This window comes from Emydura macquarii, unplaced genomic scaffold, assembly GCF_026122565.2.
Source record: "Emydura macquarii macquarii isolate MOO-44397 ecotype Brisbane River unplaced genomic scaffold, CSIRO-AGI_Emac_v2 contig_320, whole genome shotgun sequence".
Lineage (NCBI taxonomy): Eukaryota > Metazoa > Chordata > Testudines > Chelidae > Emydura > Emydura macquarii.
The window spans coordinates 5950909-5972808 of record NW_027130457.1 but is presented as its reverse complement, the minus strand read 5'-3'; the positions used below and the strand labels follow the sequence as shown (position 1 = coordinate 5972808).

General features: G+C 39.9%; 1 protein-coding gene across 2 annotated transcripts in view; it reads right to left on the bottom strand.

Moving 5' to 3' along the window:
• The window catches only part of MYO10 (myosin X), a 235838-nt gene that overhangs the window by 52368 nt on the left and 161570 nt on the right, over positions 1-21900 (bottom strand). For both annotated transcript variants that reach the window (XM_067569804.1, XM_067569800.1), the window contains one exon: positions 16626-16706. In XM_067569804.1, the coding sequence (XP_067425905.1) occupies positions 16626-16706 (81 nt within the window). The remainder of the gene's footprint in view (positions 1-16625; positions 16707-21900) is intronic.

Sequence of the window (21900 nt, the reverse complement as noted above, 5' to 3'; positions counted from 1 at the left end):
CAATCTGGCCACTCTTTCTCACCACATTGTAATCGGTCAGCAGTCTTCCCCTGAAAAAAACCAGTCAAGCTGTTTGATAATTACAGACTTACCATGAAAAAACATGCTGTGAAATACTAATTAAAAGACAGCTGTCCTTCCCTACCAACACCTTGTCAAGATGACCAGAATCAGGGTCATCATTGTTCATGACAATGGTCAAGAGAACTATGCCATGTGCCTGCAGCATATACTACTCCATTTATAGAATAATGGCTGCTGTTAAAACTAGCAGATGCACACTTGCTTAGGCTGCATACAAACTAGTCTCACAGGGTGAAATACTGACCCTGTAGAAACCTATGGCAAACTCTCATTGACTTAAATGGGGCCAAGATTTCACCCATAAACTTTAATTTTCTATGGCAGTCCCATCCACACTGGAGTTTTTAAATCAAGGCATATGGATTCATTTTCAGCAGTTTACAGTTTGTTTATTAAGACGTGTTTTCTTTAAAAGACCACATCTACATTTGAAAAACAAAATAAAACAACGCTGAAATATGGCAGTTGTAATGTGGTTCACTCTTGCCTGTATGGCACAGAAATAAAAACATGTTACATCATCATATTTTTACTCCCAGTAAGGTATCTGGGATGGATCATGGTTCTGATATAACATGTTTTGTTTTATCTACACCAGCAAGCATAATCAATGCTATAACATAGGGTCTGATCCTACAAACATTTTATTAGCCAATGTAGTACTTACTACTACTCAGTGGTCTTTAAAACGTGAAACTGTCCACATGGCTAGCCCTCACTCAGTGCTAATATGTGTTTTATTTTGTTTTTTGCAACTGTGGCAACAGCAGCATATCCTGAACACAACGGCATAAATGGTGTTGGACTGATTGCCATAGCCCCTACTCTGCACACAGAGGATGGGGAAAGAGGTCTCCTTGCTCAGACTGTGATTCCAGACATGGGACTGCTTGAGTGATACTCCCTGTTCTGAGCAAGTGGGCAGGGAAAAGGGAAAGAAAGAGACGCGGACTCAGCAGTCAGAATAGCTGGGTATCTGGTACAGTGGGCAATGCGCTCGCTGCTCCAGGAAAAAAAAAAAAAAAAAAAAGTGAATTCCCTCTCCAGAGCCAGGGGAGAGTGTATGGGAGGAATTGTTAATCTAAGTCACAATTTGTTCTCTGGTCTGCTTCTGGAGCATTGCAGCAATTTGCCGCCCCTTGCTCACGGCAGATTATAAAGTTACAATCCAGCCCTTTTGGATTGTAAGCCAGAATGCTATCAGTGATTTGATGAGCTTCCATTCTGGAGCGTTACCTTGCCGAGGCTGCTCAGCAGTCTTTGTTATTGACAAAGTAAAGAGGTTATATTATCCTGTATGTGGCACTGGTGCTGAATGCTGTGCCAGTTCAGGTGTCCATAATTCAAGAGGGATGTTGATAAATTGGAGAGAGTTCAGAGAAGAGCCACGTGAATGATTAAAGGATTAGAAAACATGCCTGATAGTGACAGACTCAAGGAGCAAAATCTGTGTATCAAAGAGAAGGTTAAGGGGTGATGTGACTACAATCTATTCAGACCTTCAGGGGAACACATATTTAACAATGGGCTCTTTGATCTAACAGAGAAAGGTATAAAATGATTCAATGGCTGGAAGTCGATGCTAGACAAATTCAGACTAAAAATAAGGCGTACATTTTTAACGGTGAGGGTAATTAACTACTGGAACAATTTACCAACCGTTGTGGTGGATTCTCCATCACTGGTAATTTTTAAATCAAGATTTCATTTTTTTCCTCTAAAAGATACACTCTAGTTCAAACGGGTATTATTTCAGGGAAGACCTATACATGAGATCAGACTACTGATCACAATGATCCCTTTCTAGCTTTATGATCTATGAAAAACTACAACTTTGACTTATTTAAAGGGAACTTTGTTCTGTGCTTTCTTATTTGACCTCAAGTGTCAGACAGACAGCCACAAAGGCTGAGTTTCTCTGTTTAGACACAGAACATGAAGAGAACAGGCAGTAGCAAAGTGTGCACTGTGCTACCAATGTGCTTCAACCCTGACTCTCATCCCCAACCTGGAGGAACAATCTCTGTGGTAAACACATTCCTCTTTTCTGTGCCTATATTTGATCATGCTAGAAAGGGTGCCAACTATGATATGGACACCTGTCCACTAGGATACAGACTGAGGTCATCAACTGACTTCACTTAAACTATTTCACCGTCATCAGCAAACATTTTTAACATTTGTGGTTGGCAAACACAGCATTGCCAACCCCAAATGCTAAAAAAAGCATGAATCAGGCCTTAGAAAATCATGAGATTGGCTTAAAAACCATGAGATTTAAGAATAAAGAGATGGTTCTTTTTAATTGTTTTTGGATTTTTGAGACTTTAGATGTATTGAGGTTACATTTTCAAGATTTTCTCCCAATCATAAGAGCTAGAAAGTGCTTTTTAAAAAAAATAAAAACTTAAGATTTTTGTATATTCTCAGGATGCCAGCAGCTCCGGCTTTTAGGAAAACATCAATTAGTGCATGACTCATGATAAAATTGTGGTTGTTGGTAACACTAAAAATGTAATATTTGATCACTGTTCTTTCTCTTTAACTAGGAAATGAATTACTTCTCTTTCTCTGATATAATTAGTTCCCATACAGAGTTTACTTCAATATTATATTCATAGATTGGGAAAAAGTTTCTGCAATAAGCCTACGGTTAAAAGAAGGCTTGTTTCTCAGTGTTTTCTCAAGCAGGTTAATGTTCCTGGTAATTCCTACTTTGGAGAAAGAAAATACCAATTAAACAATTTTGCCTCCTAGGAGCCTTTCCCTTTTGCTTCTTCATGTATTAAGATAGTTGTCTGAAAGTCAGAAAGGGAAATTAGCCAGGCTTAGATCACAGCCAATATTTGATATGTGTAAATTAGAAGCACTACAAAATATTCCACTGACCAGCTTTGAGTTGCTAGGAAACCAAAGGTCAGGCAGCATTCAAAGGCCAGATTATTCCCATCCCCTGGTAAACTTATAGGGTTCTATTCATTCCAAATTCCTGACTCCGTGGGTGCTGGCTGCAAAGACTCTGTGACCCGCCACTCACAGAGCTTAATTGTGATTCAGATCTGAGTTCCATGACACCAGCCTCCCTGAACTCGGATGGTGGCTGAATGCTACAGTTCCCCCTTGTATGGAGACTCAAGTCATGCTTCCTGCTCTTGCCTTAACATGGAACTGGCACTTTTTCATGTCAACTGAAGGCCCAACTTGTACTCGAGAAGTTCAGCCAACTTATAGTCAGGGAGTCCAATGGTGTCATTACAAGGGCTCCCAGAGGGTGATTGCCAGCTATCTTTCAGATAACTAACTGTGGCTAGCCTGAGAGGATCTATTAAATGTTTAAAATGTCCTCTCTAGCTGCAACCTTAGAAACTACACTTATAAAAAACAGCACTGACCCCTTGGATCAGCATTGAAATGTTTCATTTTGCCACCTGGCTAACTACAAAAGATCCATGTGCTGCTCTAAGATGATGATCCAGCTTTACCTGATATAATTACTATATTAGCTACTCTGTGTGTAAAGATCTTCCAACTAATTTCCTCTCGGGCTTAAACACTCTTTTTTCTGTAGCTGGTGACTCTGAGGTCTTATATTTAAAGACGATTTCAGATGGTCCTGTTGCATCTCTCTTTGCTGTTCTCTTCAGAATTTTCACTCTCAGACTGCTCTTGTTTTCCTATTTGTTTTTATATTAAAAAAATCCAGATCTTCCCTGGAAGACTCAACAGGTAACTGGAGAGCAAGTAGAATAAGGCAATTCAAGTGAAACCTGACCGATTGAAAAGGGGAGTGATTTCAATCAGACTGTTTAAAACAGTTTTGATTGCTTTTGTTAACACCTACTTTCTCTGTTCCACTCTGTGTTCCAGACTCAACACACATCCTGCCTTAATTAACAGCTGAAACCACCCATTACAATTCTCTGGGAGACCGTCATCAAAAAATAAGATCTGATATTTCTAAGATAAAAATACACCAGGAAAAAAAAACCCTAAGTCCCTTCCCTAACCCAACATTCCTCCCCAAAACAACAAATCTTTAATGATTTATTTATACAGTGTGTAACCATAAAAAATTGCACACACTTCCCCCCCCTCCCCCCCTTTGCTGGTAACCCTTATCTATACCATTTCTACAGCAACAGTAACTTGAATCCATCTGCTCAGTGGATTTAGGTATTCAATTTGATACTGATGATCAACTAGAGTGGTAACCATCTACCACAATAGTTACTACAACTCTGTGATGCCATCATAATTTCTTATTGTCATGTAGGAAAGTATAGTGACCTCAGATACTGCAGTAGGATAACTGTTGGTAAATGCTGACTTTTTAATGGAAACTACTGGATACTACTATACATTTCTTTAGACAGTACTGCATAGTTCACTTGTCTGTCCAGATTCCTAGTCTGTTCTCAGGCCAGAGTTAAGCGCACAGCAAGATAACTCCTCATTATTAGCCTGATCCAATGCTCTCAGAAGTCAATGGAAAATATCCCACTGACTTCAGTAAGCATTGGAACAGGCCCTAAATTACTTAAAATTCCCTATGTAGGGCCAGATCCTCTGTGGCTGTAAATTTGCATGACTCTGTTTACGTCAATGGAGCTCTGGCAATGGACTCCAGCAGATTTTGTGACCCATAGTCTTTTTGATTTTGACCTATTTTAACACTGAGTTTAGTCCTTCTTAGTTGTATGAAAGTATATGTCTACTCCCTTAAATAATTCGTTTTAAAAGACAAACCTGTGAGCCTAGATTTTGCTCGCTCTTATCCTTTGCAATCTTACAGGAATGTGACAAAACAGAATGTGGTCCCTTATTCTTTCTAAGTAGATTTGATTTGTTAAACCTCTAGAAGTTCTTTTCATGGGACGTACAGTAGGATTCAATATTAGACTCTTCATTTTATCATTAGCCATCTAAGTGCATTTTGATTAGCGACATACTGAAACGAGTTCTCAGTGGAATGAGAGAGAGTAAAAACCTGTCTTGCATCTCTACACAGATTACATGGAGCTTGCTTGTGGAGTGCAGGAGTAAGCAGGGCTACCTGCCTGCCCATTCCCTCCTCACAGCAGGTGTCGCATTGGCTTTACCCACTCTACTCACTGGCCAACACAGCTGAGCAAATGCAGGGTGAATAATAATTTAGACACTCATTCAGCAAAACGCTTGAGCACAGGATTAATTTTTAAGCATGTGCTTAAACCCCACTGAAGCAAGTGACACTTATGCATGTGCTTAAGTGTTTTGCTGAATTGGGGCCTTACTGAGCAAATTACTAGTTACCAGGAGCAGAAAGATAATTTTGGCTTCCTGAGTTACAATTCTTTCACCAGGGAAATTCCTTGGATGGTGCAGGTATATGCCACCGCCCTTAATAGGTTTCCCTGTGATAAAATTTAGCCCCAGTGTTTAAGTGAGTTTCAGGCAAATTCAGCCTTCTACAAGAGCATGTTTCTGTTTGCTAATGGGAAATTATGGTCTGGAATTAGCTACGTAGAATTTTTGACATATCTGCTATAGCACTTTTTAAAAAGTCACTGCTTCTTCCTTTGAAAGGCTGTTTAGATGTTATCATACTGTAGTTCTGAGCCTGGACAGTATTTCTTTTAGCTGAAATAAGCACAAATGATGTGGCTGGCACACTTTGCATGGGTATTCTGTCCTTTCAAGCTGAATCTGGGGCAGCCATTCATATGAGAAAGCTGATACCACACAAGATTTGGCAATTATCAATGGCTCTCTGAAAGCAAAATTCTTTCAACCTTTACTTTCTCTCTCTATTTGACTATAGAAAGTTGTAGGCATTGAGATTTCCAAATGACAATTCTAAGTGATTATTTGCTACTTGCTTCTTAATGTAAAATATTTTGGTCTCCAGAGTGCACACTCTCAAAAATGCCATTAAAAGCCTTTGTTTATTCACATAATTACACTACACATAGATAACACCCACAAAAAACTATCTGAGAGATCACAGAGAATGGTATATATAAATGATAAATAGATAAGACATGATGCTGGGTGTAATTTAGTGGTAAACTTGACCTGTGGGTTAACCAAGTGAAGTATAATGGGATATAATATGCAAAGGTGTATTTGACATTCTACAGGCGTAGTAAATATATAGAAATTTCTTAGTGCCCTGAGTTATTTCCATAGGAAGAAGTTTCTCTTGGCTTACATGCAACAAAACCAGCAACTTCACAGCACTGAAGACAAGAATAAAACATATTTATTACATCATTGGACTGGATTACAAAATTGATGTGGCTGACATAGCCATGTGACCCTGAAGAGTTCTGCATTACTACTTTCTTATCTAGTCAGTTCTTAATGGCGTCAAATTCTGCTGAGCTGGTATCAAATAAACCTATAACTTGAAAGAGATGCCTTAGGATAGGTGAACTCATGCATATTTTGGGCAAAAAGCCATAGTGCCAGATTCTGATCTCAGTTACATCGGTACAGTTCTACTTACTGTAAGAGCGAAATGGGGGAGGTACACCTAGTAAAGTCTGTTTGGTATAACTGAGATTAGAAACTGGCCCACTGTGTCTGAAATATTTAATCTTTAAAGTAGCACAGTGTTGGGGAAAATTTTCTTGTTTTTTAGGCTTGATATTCACTCCACAGAAATTTTAGTGAAAGGGAAACAGACAGTATAATGATAACAGAAACATGCTTTAAGACAGAGATACCAAGAAGTATTCCCAAAAATGTTCATGAGTTAGACTACATTATTAGGTGAATGTAAAAAAACTGAAGTGTTGCCAACTCTTATGATTTTATCACAATAATTGGCGTTCTTCTTAAAGCCCTAGTTTGCTTATGGAATCCTGTATGAGAGAATCTCAGCTTTTCATTGTAAAAAAAGAGAAAAGAAAGGAAGTTTCTAGCTTCCTGGCTGAGGAGAAAAACTTTAAAATGTGACCAAAGTGCACCATAAAGTCTCAAAAATTAAAAGGCAGATACAGACAGATATAGAAAGAAACCAAAATTGATTTTTGAAAAAAAAGTCTCATGTTTTGGGGAGTATGATTTTTAAGCACTTAGGGTTGCCAATACTGTAAATATTAGATAAATACTACGAGTGACCTGGCTGTACTGACAAAAAAAAAATCTAAATTGCCATCGTTATAATTATTTATTTTGCTTCACATGTTGCAAGGTGGCCAGGTGCAAGGCTTTTAACTATAAATTTATGAAGAAGCAAATGCAAAATGAAAAACTATGTATATGTTTAACCCCAAAATATCTAGACATGTTACTAACCAGTTCTAGCAAAAGCAATGTACTAAACGTATATGATGCTCTACCTAACAACACCACTTAGCATTTTATATTGTCAAAGAACTGTTCAAGCATTGACAAATTTTCATGACACCTCAGTGTAGCTAAGCAAGTGTAACTAGTTCACTGTTTACAGATGGGGGAAACAGACACAGCTTCTTGCCTAGACCATATGGAATGTCAGTGGTAGAGCAAGGTTTACAGATTAGAAGTCTTGTGCTTCCCAGCTTCATATGCAGGTCATCAGACCAGACTGCTTCTCTAGATCTGTACTGGGAATTTTAGACCACTGCTATTGAAGATCATGGTAAAATTTCTACTGAATTCAGTGGTACAAGATCAAGCCCAAATACTTTTTAACAGGTTTACAAAAATATTATCATCATTTTCTCCCTTATGATTTTCTTCAGGCTGAATGTACAATCATTACTTCTTGCTTTCCAGTCTAAAGGGCCTGATCTGGCCACATGCTGAGCTCCCTCATCTTGCACTGTAGCCAGAATAGAGGGTACTCAGCACTCTGTAGGATCAGGCCCCCAAAGCAGCACCACTTTTACACCCAGTTAAAAGTTAAAAATAAACTCCACTAAAAAGGCAGGGTCAACTGTAGAGGTGTTAGAATATCACCTCTTTGCTACTGCTCCACATTCTCTTTCATGCATATTGCTTTGCCTCTGCTCTAGTGAAGAATCACCATTTCAACAAATGTGTCCTGTCAGGTTTCTCAAGTAGGACTGCAAAATTCATTTAGACTTGTGAGTGCCTGTATAAAATAGACTCACGCAGCAGACAACTCATTCTTACTTTATACTTTCCATTTCTCCCTCTGGCTTTTTTGTGGGCCATAATGCAATCAAAGCAAAAATACACACATGCTTTATATTATAACGTAAAGCCAGAACAATTTGTTCCAAAACCGTACCAAGTAGCTGATGCTTAATGAGGTGTATATCTGCTTTTTGGCATGACTATTTAATGAACTGCCTTGATAGGAGAAAGGATATTTCTGTACAAAACACTCAATGCAGCACCGCCCTCCCTAGCCATTTACACACATAAAAGCTCAATTTAAAACTATGTGCTCACTTATTTTCTGCTTTTTTACCAATCAGCTCTTTCAGTCACAAAGGGAATATTCTTGCCAAAGCAGTCTGTTTGGGTGTATGGCTTCCGTGGCATTAACAAATATGATTAGATTACTTATTTATAAACTGATCCGGCACTTACCCTCTTTAAAAGAAACTGCAAAGCTAGAAACATTTCCAATATAGTCTGCAACAGCAAACTCCAGTCACCTACGTACTCTCCCTCTACAAGTCCACTGAGGCTTCAGCACTCAAGATGAAAACATTTTAAAACCTCAAATGAAACAAACCCCCCTACCTTTGAAGCTTTTCCCCCTTCAGTTATTGTCCATTGTGAAAGGCTGCAACTTTAGCTGTTGCAGCTACGCAAAAACACACTGACCACTGACACACACAAAACAAGACTTTCTTCAGCTCGCTGGTATTTCAAGTCTTTCATGTGATATCTTTGGCTGAGCTTGTTTAATTCATTCCTGCTGCTATTCAAAAGGAAGTCATGCCTAGCAAGGGTTGGCGCAACAGTAATCACTGCAGATACTCCTGACCAACAATATGTGAAGGCTAATCTCGCTTTAGGAGCAACAAGAATGTAAATATGTTTCAAAGCCAATTGATTCCTAGACCGTAAGAGAGAAACTGAGCAAAATGCAACAGGGCCATAGTCTAGCCAGGGACTTATAAACTTTCAAAGTTTTTGCCAGAGTACATCTCTCTACTCCCGTTTTGCTTCTGGAACTTTAAGGATACCTATTTATCATGGGCAATGCATATCTTCTCAGTGTCGTTACCATGACAACATAGTAAACAGGATTTGAATTTAAGTTTTTATCTAGAGATCTGGTGGCTGGTTTTTTTGGGTTTTTTTAGGTTGAAGAATAGCTTTTCATAAGTACTTTTTTTGCATGCATGCATTCACTTGCAAGAAAATGCTTACAACTCAAATAATTGGTATAGCACACAAAAAGAAAAAGGAAAAAAATCATATCCTTGGCTTGATGTTTGTAAACGGCAAACATTCCACACACATAATCTGCATGTGTGATTGCCCAAATGCTCTTCACACACATAAAAGACAGTGATAAAATTATCAAAAGATGTGTGAAGATATATAATAACCGATTATCATTAAATGTAGCTTTTATTCCAATATTTCAAATAGTACATGACAATAAAGCTCTCTGCTGCTAATAAGGCAACCCATGCTAATAATCAAAGTTCTTTTGGATTATAAATATCATGAGCATTGATTCAAGAAAGCTGAATTAGCCACACAATAAATGTCTGCAGTTGGCAGTAACCACATAACGTGGTTTGTCGTCCCACAAAGCTCTTGTAAGTAGTTGTGTAACCTGAATATCATGCTATTTGAGGTCCCTCCTTCCACGCCCTACTTGAAATATATATTTTTCCCATGGTAATTCCAGATCACATTTTGGTATTTGAAAAAGATTGCTATCAGTTTTGGACTGACTTTCTCTAAGCAAGGTAATCTGGTAACTTGGCAGGTTGTGCATGTACACACTGTAAAACAGACAAGATCTAGTGCCTGAACTGACTGGTACTTGGCTTAACTTTACAGTACTACAACTCTGTGTGTGTGTATGTGTGTGTGTAGTTGCAAGGAAGGAGTATGTTTGTCTGGAAGATTGACTTCCAGCACATTCTGGAGAGAAGGCTGGAGTACTTCCACATCTCAAAGCAGCTATATTCAGAGGTATGGACTGAAGAACAAACCCTCAGCAGCAGAACTGTTGTGGCTGCACAATGAGGGAGCAAGTTTGTTGGGAAGCTACACAGGGGATGGGCATCACCTGTGCAGCACAGATGTCACTGGATGAATCCTCTGGTCCTACACAATATGGACTGCAACAGTGGCCTCAGAGCTGTACTGCTGCTCCTCTACCACCAAAAAGAAGGGTTCCTTCTCCCTCTTGCCTCCCCTCTCCAAAGGAGTTCTCCAATGCCCAGCCCAGTTACTTGAGCAGTGTGTCAGAAAAAAATACAGCTGGACACACTTCACAGGTCCTGAACAGGAACTGATTTTGAAAAGATAAAATTCTGCAAAATTCTGCAAAATTCAAGATCTTAAGATGAAGGTAGCTGAATTCAGCAGCATGTCAGCTGGACAGGATGCCACACATATTAGTGGCATTCCTGATTAAGAACAATAAGACTTTATGAGTAAGAGGATGATTTAGAAAGAATAAATACTTCAATACTTGGGTCGATGTGCTCATGCCCGAGGATATACCGCTGGGTGCACGGGCTACATTTTTGGGGAAACTGTTGACTTCAAGGAAGTGAACTTACCCAGCTATTGTGAAGTTTTAAAAGATGCTCAGTCTTTTGAATCATCCCCTTGCCCATAGAACCTGTCCTTTTTAACTGTTTATAGCCCTCTGACCTCTTAACTCCCACCACTGACAAACCAAGGTTTGCAACTTTGCTGGATACAGGAAGTAGGATCTTTAAAGTTAATCGCTTTCTCCAGGGACTTTCAAGTGCATGTTCGGGTTTCTTATCCAGGAGCCATTGTGTTGCTTTCCTGCTTGTTTCTCCAACAGTCCCCCTATTAAGCAAGATCCATACTCACTCAGGGAAGTCTAATCATGCAATCTAACTACACAGTAACTTTTATTCACTGACCAAGTCACATATTGTATTCACAGAATTATTACATATCAGTATTCTTAGATTACTCCACTGCTGCTCCACATCTGCCACAGAACCCTAGTCCTTTAGATTCACACAGGGACAGGTCATCTTTCTTTTCTTGTTGCCCATTTGGACTGGATTTTTTGAGCTGCATTTCTATTTGGACATTAAGTCTAAATTTTCCCAAACATCCTCAGGTACTCCAGATGCAATATCGCACCCACAAATAAATGCACAATTATGTGTGCCTGAAGTTGTACCTGTTCAGAAGCCTAATCCAACTTGGCTGCTAAAGCAAACAGGTAGCCAGGGTGCAGCATTCGAGGTCAGTCTGAAATCCAGTTTAAAAATTAATATGCCACAGCCTGTGATCTAGTTCATTGTGCCCAAGGGGATTTCACCCAAGGTGGGTAATTTAGAACAAGATCCTGAGGTAACTAATGGGTTTCTCTGAGGATGAAGGTGATGTGACCATGCTTCTTTGTACATGTGAAAAGGCAAGCAGCACCATTCTGCACATGTGGCAGTCTGAGGAGTTGTTACCTGGGGAAGCCATAGAGAAAACAGTAGCAATAGTCAAGGTAAGAAGAGATGAAGAAATGGATGAGGACTCCAGCAGAGGGGGAGCTGAGGCAATGACATATGTGGACAATGTTTCAGAGGTCATGCTAGACAGATTTGCAGACATAGGGGCTTGGGGAGGAGCAAGAAAGCTCAGGGTTAAGAATTATACCAGTGTTACAGACAGTAAAGACAAATAGCAAGTCTGAATTAGACTTGAATTAGAAGATGGACCTGAATTTCAGGGTGCTCCCTCCTGCCCAAGAGACAAACTTCTGTTTTTGAGACATTCAGGGTATAGAAAGTCAATACTCTACATTTACCTGGATCAGTCTGAAGACAGACAGAGTTAACAGGAAGGAATCGTGCTAAAGCCCTGGCACTGGAAGACATGTACAACTAAGAACATTATCAATTGAGATGGTGGTTGCTAAGGTTAAAGGTACAAAGATGAAAGAGAGGATCATGGAAAAGAGGAGGAATGAAACTTTGGAACTCTTTAGAGCAAGGGTCTTGATACAGAGAAGAAATCACCATCAGATACAGTGGACGAGCAGTTTGATAGTTAGGAGTGGAATCATGACAGAAGGGACCCAAAGACACCTAAGTCATTGTGGATGAAGTTCATCAGGGTGGAAGGATGCACTGTGCTGAAAGTTGCATTGAGGTCAAGAATGAGAGAGAAGGACCCTTCATTAGCAGAAAGTATTAATTAATAACACAGTGTAGAGTAATTTCCATGCTATGGTGAGAGCAGAGACAAATGGTGACAAATTTGAAAACAAATACACTGATTGTTTAGAGGTCTCTCAGGAAAGATGAACAGGATTCTATTCTTCCATCTACAGCTAGTTTGCAGAAATGCCTTATGACAAAAGGTTATGTACTCTGTGTGCTCCCTTTAGGGAGTAGCTCTAATGAGGGCAGATTCTGCTTTGTTATGTAAATGCCTGTGGTTTGCTGCATTTGGTGGATTGTTCTTGCCTGTCACTGTAACATTCGATAAAAATCAATTCCAATTCCAATAATTGTTGCAAATTATCAAATCTCTTGTCCACTATTAACAACCTTTGATGTAAAGCACAGAATGTGGAGTGTTGCCCATTATAATTTTCTGCTTTTCAAAGCTCTGAATTTTATCTTCCATCTGTGTGATCAGCTTTACTAAGGATTCCAAATATGTATTTATAGTACAAAAGCTCCTATATCTAGTGCTCTCTGGAATTATTACAGACTCTCTTACTGACGGATGTAACTTGTGTGTACTAAATCAAAAGGACAAGAAGTGGTTTAGGAAGATTTCACTCCTTTTTTATCACTGCCTCTCTGATTCTCTTTTGCCTCTTTCCATAATGCAGTATTACCTCAAAAGACAGAAGAAGTAGCTATGTCTCCTTTTATATCATTTATTTCTTTACAAATGCCACATATATTAAGAACTATCATTGTTTAAAAGGTGAAATTCTAGCATTCCAGATCCTTGTTGCTGCATTATTTGCTTACGTAGAGTAAAAAGTTGGCACAGAAACAATACATATTTATTGCATGAGAAGGAGAGGTACAGTCATTAAGTTCTTGGTTTCTTCCAACCCTTCTTTCTCTGTGTTAGCAGCTAATCTAAATTGCTCATGCATCCAAGTCTACCTATCGGAACCTGCAGTCTGAATCATATACATGTCATCAAATCCCTAGTAATACAACCACAAGGCTAAATTCTCATTTAGTCAAGCTGTCTTGGAGTTACACAAACTGACACACCTTTCTCAGCCAATAAAAATTATGCAGTCCTTTTTTTTTTTTTTTGGTCAAAGGAAAATCATCTGATGATACCAATTACAAACAACCTGAATCTGAAGAAGTCAAACAATAGGTTAGTGGCAGTTTTCAGGGAGTGGTTGTCTTTGGAAAGTTCTTATATATAATTTTAAAAATGTCAACTGAGGTGTAAATCCACTGAATTCAATTGAGTTACACCAGGGTTATATCTTGTGAAGTGGGCCTGATCCTGATCTGACAACAGTTTAAATGAGGACCAACTACAGTGACTTCACTGCAGTTACACTGATGTTGTATCCAATATAAAGGATATAGGCCCAATGTTGCTAAATTCCACTGACGTTTGCCCCACTAAATCCCCAGTGGATTAGGGAAAATAAAAGCAGAACAACTCCTCATATCATTTTGAGATTTGCAATCTCAGGAACTATAAATAATAAAAGCCCTGCTTATAGTGACACATTAATCAAATTCCTTTTCTAAAAAATACCTTATATTCAGCCTGCACAATTTTATTCTCATTCACAAAAACAATACCACAGGGAAAAAAAAGATGAATAAATAGAAGTGGTTTTACTAAGACACAGGAAGAGGAAAAAACAGTGCACAATTGGTTAAATTTAAGAACAGTAATTTTCTGACACTTATTTTTGAACCTGAAGATGAATGGAAATTGCCATTGTCAGAAATGTTTGCTTGCCTGCCCCTCCCCTTTTCCATGAAATCTTGTATGAATTGACTCTGCTGATTAGAATGTATTCGACTCCCTTCTTAGTAACTAAGCCTTCCATTTGGTTCTTCGAGTAGGGCTTATTGTTTGGCAAAGTCATCTTAAATTGATTTAACTTAAATTTACAAGCACAGCAAGGCAAGAAGAAAACTAGGGAATACACTCTGTGTGAACAAGATTTTGCTGGCGGTTTATTAACACATTCGATTAACTAGGAGAGGAGTTCCCAATCTGTTCCCACACGCTATCCCACAATTAGTGATGGCTTTTTGCTGCTGCCTCAGTTCCAGGAATCTTTATAGTCATGGCCTAATCTCCTTTGCAGGTGCTAATTTAGTGAGGATTTCTCATTATAGTAAATATATGCAAAGATTAGGATGGCACCATATTTTACTAAATTTGGGCAGGCGAGGGTAAGAGTACTGGGTGGAGAGGACAGTGTGGGAAGTAATGGGGCTCTGGATGGGAGGTACTGGGGGGGTCAGAGTAGTGCATGGGGCCTTTAAGAAGATTCTGGATGGGAGGAAAGACTACTGGCTTTGGAGGTGGTACTCAAAGAGCTCCCACTCTCCTTATTCCCACTCTGTTCCCCTAATTTATTCCCCCTCTCACCTTACCTCAGAGTCACTGGCAGGATGAGGAGAGAGGGCTACACAGGGCCCTGTTGTTCCCAGACAGTGGTAGCAAAAGGCAAGGAAGGGGGCTGCCGAGAACACTCTGGATCCCCAGCAGGAGCTGGAGGCAAGAGTGTTTGTGCTCTCTTCCTTGGTGGCAACAGCATTAAGAGTTGAAAGAGCCATGCTGGCAAAATGCAAGGATCAAACATGTGATGCAAACAACATAATGCAATGAGACTGATCCTTGCATCATTCACGTGTGGTCCTTGCATTTTTGCGGCTATGGGGCGGGGCTTGCTCAGGGCTCCTGGTTGCAAGAAAATAAAAGAGAGACCCCGTCACTCCCAAGTGGCAGTAGAAGAGGGGCTTGATCAGGGCTCGGTGGGTCCCTTGCAGAAAGAGGGGAAATCTTTTCAGGTGCATGAATCTCCCTGACCAATGCTGTGCATGCTCCCTGGTCCTACTTGCACCAAGCTGAAGGTTTTTTAAATGTAGATTTTGGCCTTAGCACCCTAGAGGTCCCAAGTCTGAGAACTATTGGTCTAGAGATGAACTCAGAGCCAGCATCAGGACATTTAAACATATAGGAAACAGACCCCGCCAACATGGAAGGACTCATTTCCTCAACAATACCCAGATATTCCCTGGGCGGCATCACAGAACATCATTTGAAACACCATAGCCTAGGTTAAAGTTTTCCCCTTATAAAGAAAACTTGATGAAGGACAGTTAGTACCTAAACACATTTTATAGTTCTGGGGATGGGCTGCGTAGACAGCCATAAAATCTTCAGTGGAATCTAGCCAACTTCCTTGATGTTTTACTGTCCTGATAAATCAGACACTGGGGACATGTCACAAAATAGTGTATTTCTGGCTACAGTCTGCAAACTGTACTGTAAAAGCTTAACATATGTTAATGTCTTTTGCTTGTTGCATTTTCAACATTAATAGACATCACACCATGATGGGCAAATAAAAAGAACTTCTTTGCAATTTTAAGATTAAGTTAGCAACATTAGATTAAGTGATTATAGATCTCCAACTTTTTGATTTCCTAGCGGGCCACACATTACCATGCTTGAATAGGCCTCATTATTGCCTTCCACTGGCCCAGGCTTTACTGGCAACTTGGTACAGTGAATATTAATCTCTGACACTGATTGTCAACTCTTTCTCAAAGTTAAGTACTTAAGTGTCTCAGAGCTACAACATAAAAACAAACATGACTTCACCTGATATTTTACAGAAATTGAAAAGTTAAGTGGCAGATGGTGAAGAAAATACAGTAAAGCAAATCCCCCAAATTACTGGATTGCATGTCTTTAAAGGAAATCAACAGTATTTTTAAAAATTAAATTGTAGTAAGCAGAACAGCAATAGCACAAACAGTGAAACCTGTACAAATGGCTATCTTAATGGCTATCTTTATTTGGCAATTTCCTGTTGTAAGATACTGTCCTGTAAAATCTCCAAATGCCCTGAGTACAATTCTGCTCCACCTTTCTTAGAAGACCAACTCTGAGGTAAGTGATTTTTGTCAGATCTTTGAATAGTCACTTAAACCAGATTTCACTGTAGAAATGATTACATTAGTTATGTACAGTACATGTGAAATAGCCTGCTAGGAAAAAAACCCAGACATGAGAGCTGCAGAACTCTGGAGACTTCTTTTTTTTGGAGTCAATTGTATCCGTGCAAAGTGAGTCCAAAATGCTACTGTTCTGATTTGCATAGCATAAATGACTCTACAAGATACAGAGCATTGGGCCATGGGTACTTGGAAAAGCAACCCAGTCAGTGCAGTTTTAAATCTTACCTTTTGCATATTTGGCTTGATACATCGAACAAAGAAAGGATTAGAAGAACTTAATGTTGCCATTAAGGAGTGCAATGAGTCCTAAAACAAAAACAGAAAAGAAGACAGTACTTTATAAATGGCTTTTTCTTAGTTTCTACGCTTCAGCTCTCTCAGAACTCAGCATTGCAGACAGTCCCTATAGCAACACCTAGTGATGCAGACTAGAAATTACAGCTGTACAAGCTTTTCCATGATAGAGTCAATCATGCTAATGAGGATACAGGTCTTAACATGGGAGCTGACAGATGGCTCTATTGTTTGCCCTTTTCATTCAAAGTCTCAGTACTGACAAGACTTACTGATCAGCCTGAAAAAAGTTCTGTTTATAAAGGGATACCATCAACCTGAAACAAAAATCTCATTTCTGTCTCAAAATGCTGAACCTGCTGTGGTTAAAAGTAACACTTAAGGGCCCCATCCTGTATTGGGATCTACCCGTGCACATTGCTGTGCCCATGCAAATCACAATCCAGGCACAAGATAACACTGTTACTGAGAGAAGTTAGCAAAAATAATCTCCTTTACTCCCTCGTTTTTCTATTCTTTGCATTGGGCAGCATTTTGTTTTGTAGTCAATTTAACAGTTTCTCCTGTATGGCAGTCAGTTTCTCTGACAAGAAAAATACTAGATCAACAAGGCTGCAGAAAAACCTAGCTCTTGTTTTTCAAAGTTCTTTAAAAAGTAACATTAAAAGTTAAACACTAGATGGTGTATTTGAAGAGTGCTCTTTCAGAAACTGGATTTAAAAAAAAAACCAATGAACAAAATTCACATTGAGAGTACATCTGTAATAAAGACGTGTATGTGTATTTTACTAAGGGCAGCTGTGATTTAACTTAACCTACCATGTACCTGAGGCATGTTTCTCTATTAAATAAAAATCCTATAATACCCTTAGCAACAAAACATCGAGTTTACAATACTCATTTAATAAAACAGATTATATATAATTATAAACAGACACCATTTTCTCCTCAGCGCTAACAGAATTCTGAATTATAAAATAATACACAGTATGACATAATTATCTAATTTTTTATTACCTCATATAACTGGAAATAAAGGTCACCAATGAGGTCATCCTCTCTCATCTGATGTATTATTTACATGAAAAATTCCCCCCTTCACTGAACTTTCAATTTAATATTCCCCCATTCTATTCAAGGAGATACTGAGATGTTTTTATGAATCTATTACAGTCGGGGCAAAGAAAGCAAATGCTGAAGCTTTGATTTGATTTGAAACTTGACCATTATATCCAGTGTGTCTGTTTAACCTTTGTTTGCTAAAGAACAAAGAGGGCAAAAGAACCAAGCAGCAAATATTACACAGGAAAGGCTCCAGCTTTTAGCAGTAAAATAAATATTTACCGCTTGGAAAAATGTAAGCTTTTATCCATGTTTAACCTGTGTGACTGCTATATTTCATGACAATTTGGTTAACCCTCATGATCTCTAACACTAGAGGATAGTACTCCCGGCAATCACTTTGTAAACATAACAGGGAAGGCAAGTGAGCCTGAACAAAAGCAGACTGATGATATATTCCATTTCACAAGCAGGTCTGGACTGATCTCATGAGCTGCTGACATCCTTGACTTCCACTGACACTCAAGTCAGTGGGATAGGAGGACCATCCCCACACTTCATGGGATCGGCTCTAGAGACCACTCTGAATCAGGGTCATTACAAATCAGTAACCAAGTTGCATTAATAAATCGTACTGATACCTTCACCAGTTTTATTCCTTTGCATTTTAAAATTTTGAACAAATCATGTGTTGTTCAGGGCCCCTGGGGGAGAGGAGTCAAAGAGGGAGAGGGGCCTGATTCACCCTTGCCTTACACCTTCTGTAGTCATTTACACCTGGGCAAAGTGAGTACAAAACACTGCTACTCCTACGCGGTAACATTTTATGTTTGCTTTGCCCAGGTGCAAATGATTGCAAAGGCAGCATTGAATCAAGACCCTAGTGATCTAGAGAGCTAGCAAGGGGGCATGAGGAGAATGAGCTACTGCTGCTGCTCACGTCCTCCAGTGGGCGCGGTGTGCTGCTCAAAGGTTCAGAGCAATTTCTCCAGCCTCACTTGTGTATGCAACATGCATCAACCAAAGAGATGCAATGCTCCTTTTCAAAGGATTAACAGTGTGCATTCCTCCTTGTTACCTAAGCTGCTCTGTCCAACACAGCAAAAAAGCAACAGAGAAGGATTTTATCCTTAGTGATTCCTCTAGCAATGGGCTTGAGTCTGCTCTCATTTGTACCAGTGTAAATGTGGAGTAACTTCAATGGAATGGAGTTAATACGAATTTATACTCACGTAATTCAGAGCAGAATTTGGACCACTCTTTCTTTTTAAAAAAAATCACTTTCAGGCTTTCAAACTTTTATGCTGAGTTTCAGCCCAAGGGAATTTGTAATGGCTGAGTTATAAACTCTGAATTGCAAGTCATAATACCCTTTTCCTGCCTTTAGTGGGGGAGGTAGTTTGACTGGACACCAGGGAATGAGAGAATCCAAAGCACATGTGTGGCAGGGAAGGGGAGAAAGGGGCTGTTCCCTCCTCTCCCACAACCCTTTGCTTCAGTTCTTTGCTTGGCCATTGGTTCGGCAAAAGGGGATGGGGCCAGCTGATTCGCTGATGTGGCCCCCCCATGTCCTTGCTTATTTAAATTAAGCCAGGGCTTACCTCCGGTTAGCTATCCCATCTTCTTTCCCCTTATTGGAAGATAAGCAGCTTTGCCTCTTATGATGCTATGATGGCCTGTTTTAGGGGTTAAGGAGGGAATTTTGTCCCAAACCATCGAATTGGCAGGTGGTCCTGTGAGTTTTTTCACCTTCCTTGCAGTCTTCTGGAGGCACAGTTGGGTTAGAAACAATAGGATTCAAGGCTCATATAATGCTGCTAAACTACTGACTCATCACAACTTGCAGCTGGTGTCTGGCACCGGTAAGGACTAAAATGCCAGCTCCCAGAAGTAAATGAGACCTGGGATTGTGCAGCTGAACCGTGTGCTTATAAGGGGGGAGAAGCGTGAAGTTTTTGCGGACTGAGGTTTCCTCCACCCAACATTGTGGCTTCTGTCACTCCACCGCCTTAGGGGGGTGGAGGGAAGGAAAGGGTTCACAACAGAATTGATGGTTGATACACCAGAGAGGGTCTATGCTGAGTAATTTTTTGGTTCCTGGTGAAAGCCCTGTAACATGCACTGCAGAACCAGTTAAATGGTTGTTACATGACAGCTGGACGCAGACAATGTTGTGCCCCTCCCCAAGATATAATTAATAAAGTTGTAGCCTGCCATTTAAACCTATCCCATATGTTTGACAATCATTCACCTGCTTTTCCTTGTCCAAGAAGGCAGATAATTAAAATGTTGCCCTGAGTCTCTATTCAACATATGGCTTGGAAAGCATTTTAATTGGGTATTTGGTACTTATTTTTCCTAGTGCCTGGGCATCGTTTCAGTGTGTCAGGTCAATTTCACAGCTGATTTGGGGATTATTTTTGTATTTATGGGTGTAAGCACCTCCCAAATCACAATGCTGGAACGATGGTGGGTCAGATCTCCAGCTGGGGTAAGTCAGTACAGCTCCACTGACTTCAACTGAGCAACAGTGATTTACACCCACTGAAAGCCTGGTGCTATGTCCGCAGAGGCCAGAAGCCATCATAGTGAGCCTGAGTCTCCATTGTCATAGCCCTCTTCTAGTCCTTTACTCCTGTGCAAAGTGGATGCAACATGCTATCCAATCAAAATGGAAGGAAGCCTTTTACACCACTCTGCTCAGGCACAGATTCCCCCCCCCTTCCCCAGCTTTTACAGGATTATACATTAGCATAGCCAATTTAAAATAAAAGAGTGGCAGACGGGAAGGCATTTGTATTTAGGGCCTGTCTGCATTTAAAACACTGCAGTGTCTCAGTGAAGACACTATTTATACTGACGGGAGGGGTTCTCCCATTGCCGTAGGTACTCCATCTCCCTGAGAGGCAGCAGCTAGGTTGATGGGAGAATTTTCCACTTTACCTAGCGCTTTCAACACCAGGGGTTAGGAGTATGTAGGTCAATAGATATATTACAACAAGATCTGGGTGACCTTGTAAACTGGAGTAATAGAAATAGGATGAAATTTAACAGTGGAAAGTGCAAGGTCATGTATTTAGGGACTAATAAGAATTTCTGCTATAAGCTGGGGATGCATCAGTTGGAAGTGACAGAGGAAGAGAATTGTTGATCACAGGATGACTATGAGATGCCAATGTGATGTGGCTGTGAAAAAAGCTAATGTGGTTCTTGGATGCATTAGACGAGGTATTTCCAGTAGAGATACGGAGGTGTTAGTACCCTTATACAAGGCACTGGTGAGATCTCATCTAAGAATACTGTGTGCAGTTCTAGTCCCCGATGTTTAAGAAAGATGAATTCGAACTGGACCAAGTGCAGAGAAGGGCTACTAGGATGATCTGAGGAACGGAAAACCTGCCTTATGAGAGGAGACTCAAAGAGCTTGGCTTGTTTAGCCTAACCAAAAGAAGATTGTGGGGAGATATTATTGCTCTCCATAAATACATCAGAGGGATAAATACCAGGGAAGGAAAGGAATTATTTAAGTTCAGCGCCAATGTGGATACAAGAACTAATGGATATAAACGGGCCATCAGAAAATTTAGACTTGAAATTAGATGCAGGTTTCTAACCATCAGAGGACTGAAGTTCTGGAGCAGCCTTCTAAGGGGAGTAGTGGGGGCAAAAGACCTAGCTGTCTTCAAAACTGAGTTTGATAAATTTATGGAGGGGATGGTATGATGTGACAGCCTCGTTTGACAATTGACAGATTTTTGAGTACTGGTGGTAGATATGCCAATGGCCTGTGAAGGGATGTTAGATGGGGTTGGTTCTGAGTTATTACAGAGGATTCTTTCTTGGGTGTCTGGCTGGTGAGTCTTGCCCACATGCTCAGATTTTAAATGATTACCATATTAAATGATCATCATATTGGGGTCAGGAAGGAATTTTCCCTCAGGGAAGCTTGGCAAAGGCTCTAGGGGGTTTTCACCTTCCTCTGTAGCATGGGGCACGTGTCACTTGCTGGTGGATTCTCTGTACCTTAAAGTCTTTAAATCATGATTTGAGGACTTTAATAACTCAGTCATAGGTTAGAGGTTTATTACAGGAGAGGATGGGTGAGGTTCTATGGCCTGCATTGTGCAGGAGGTCAGACTAGGTG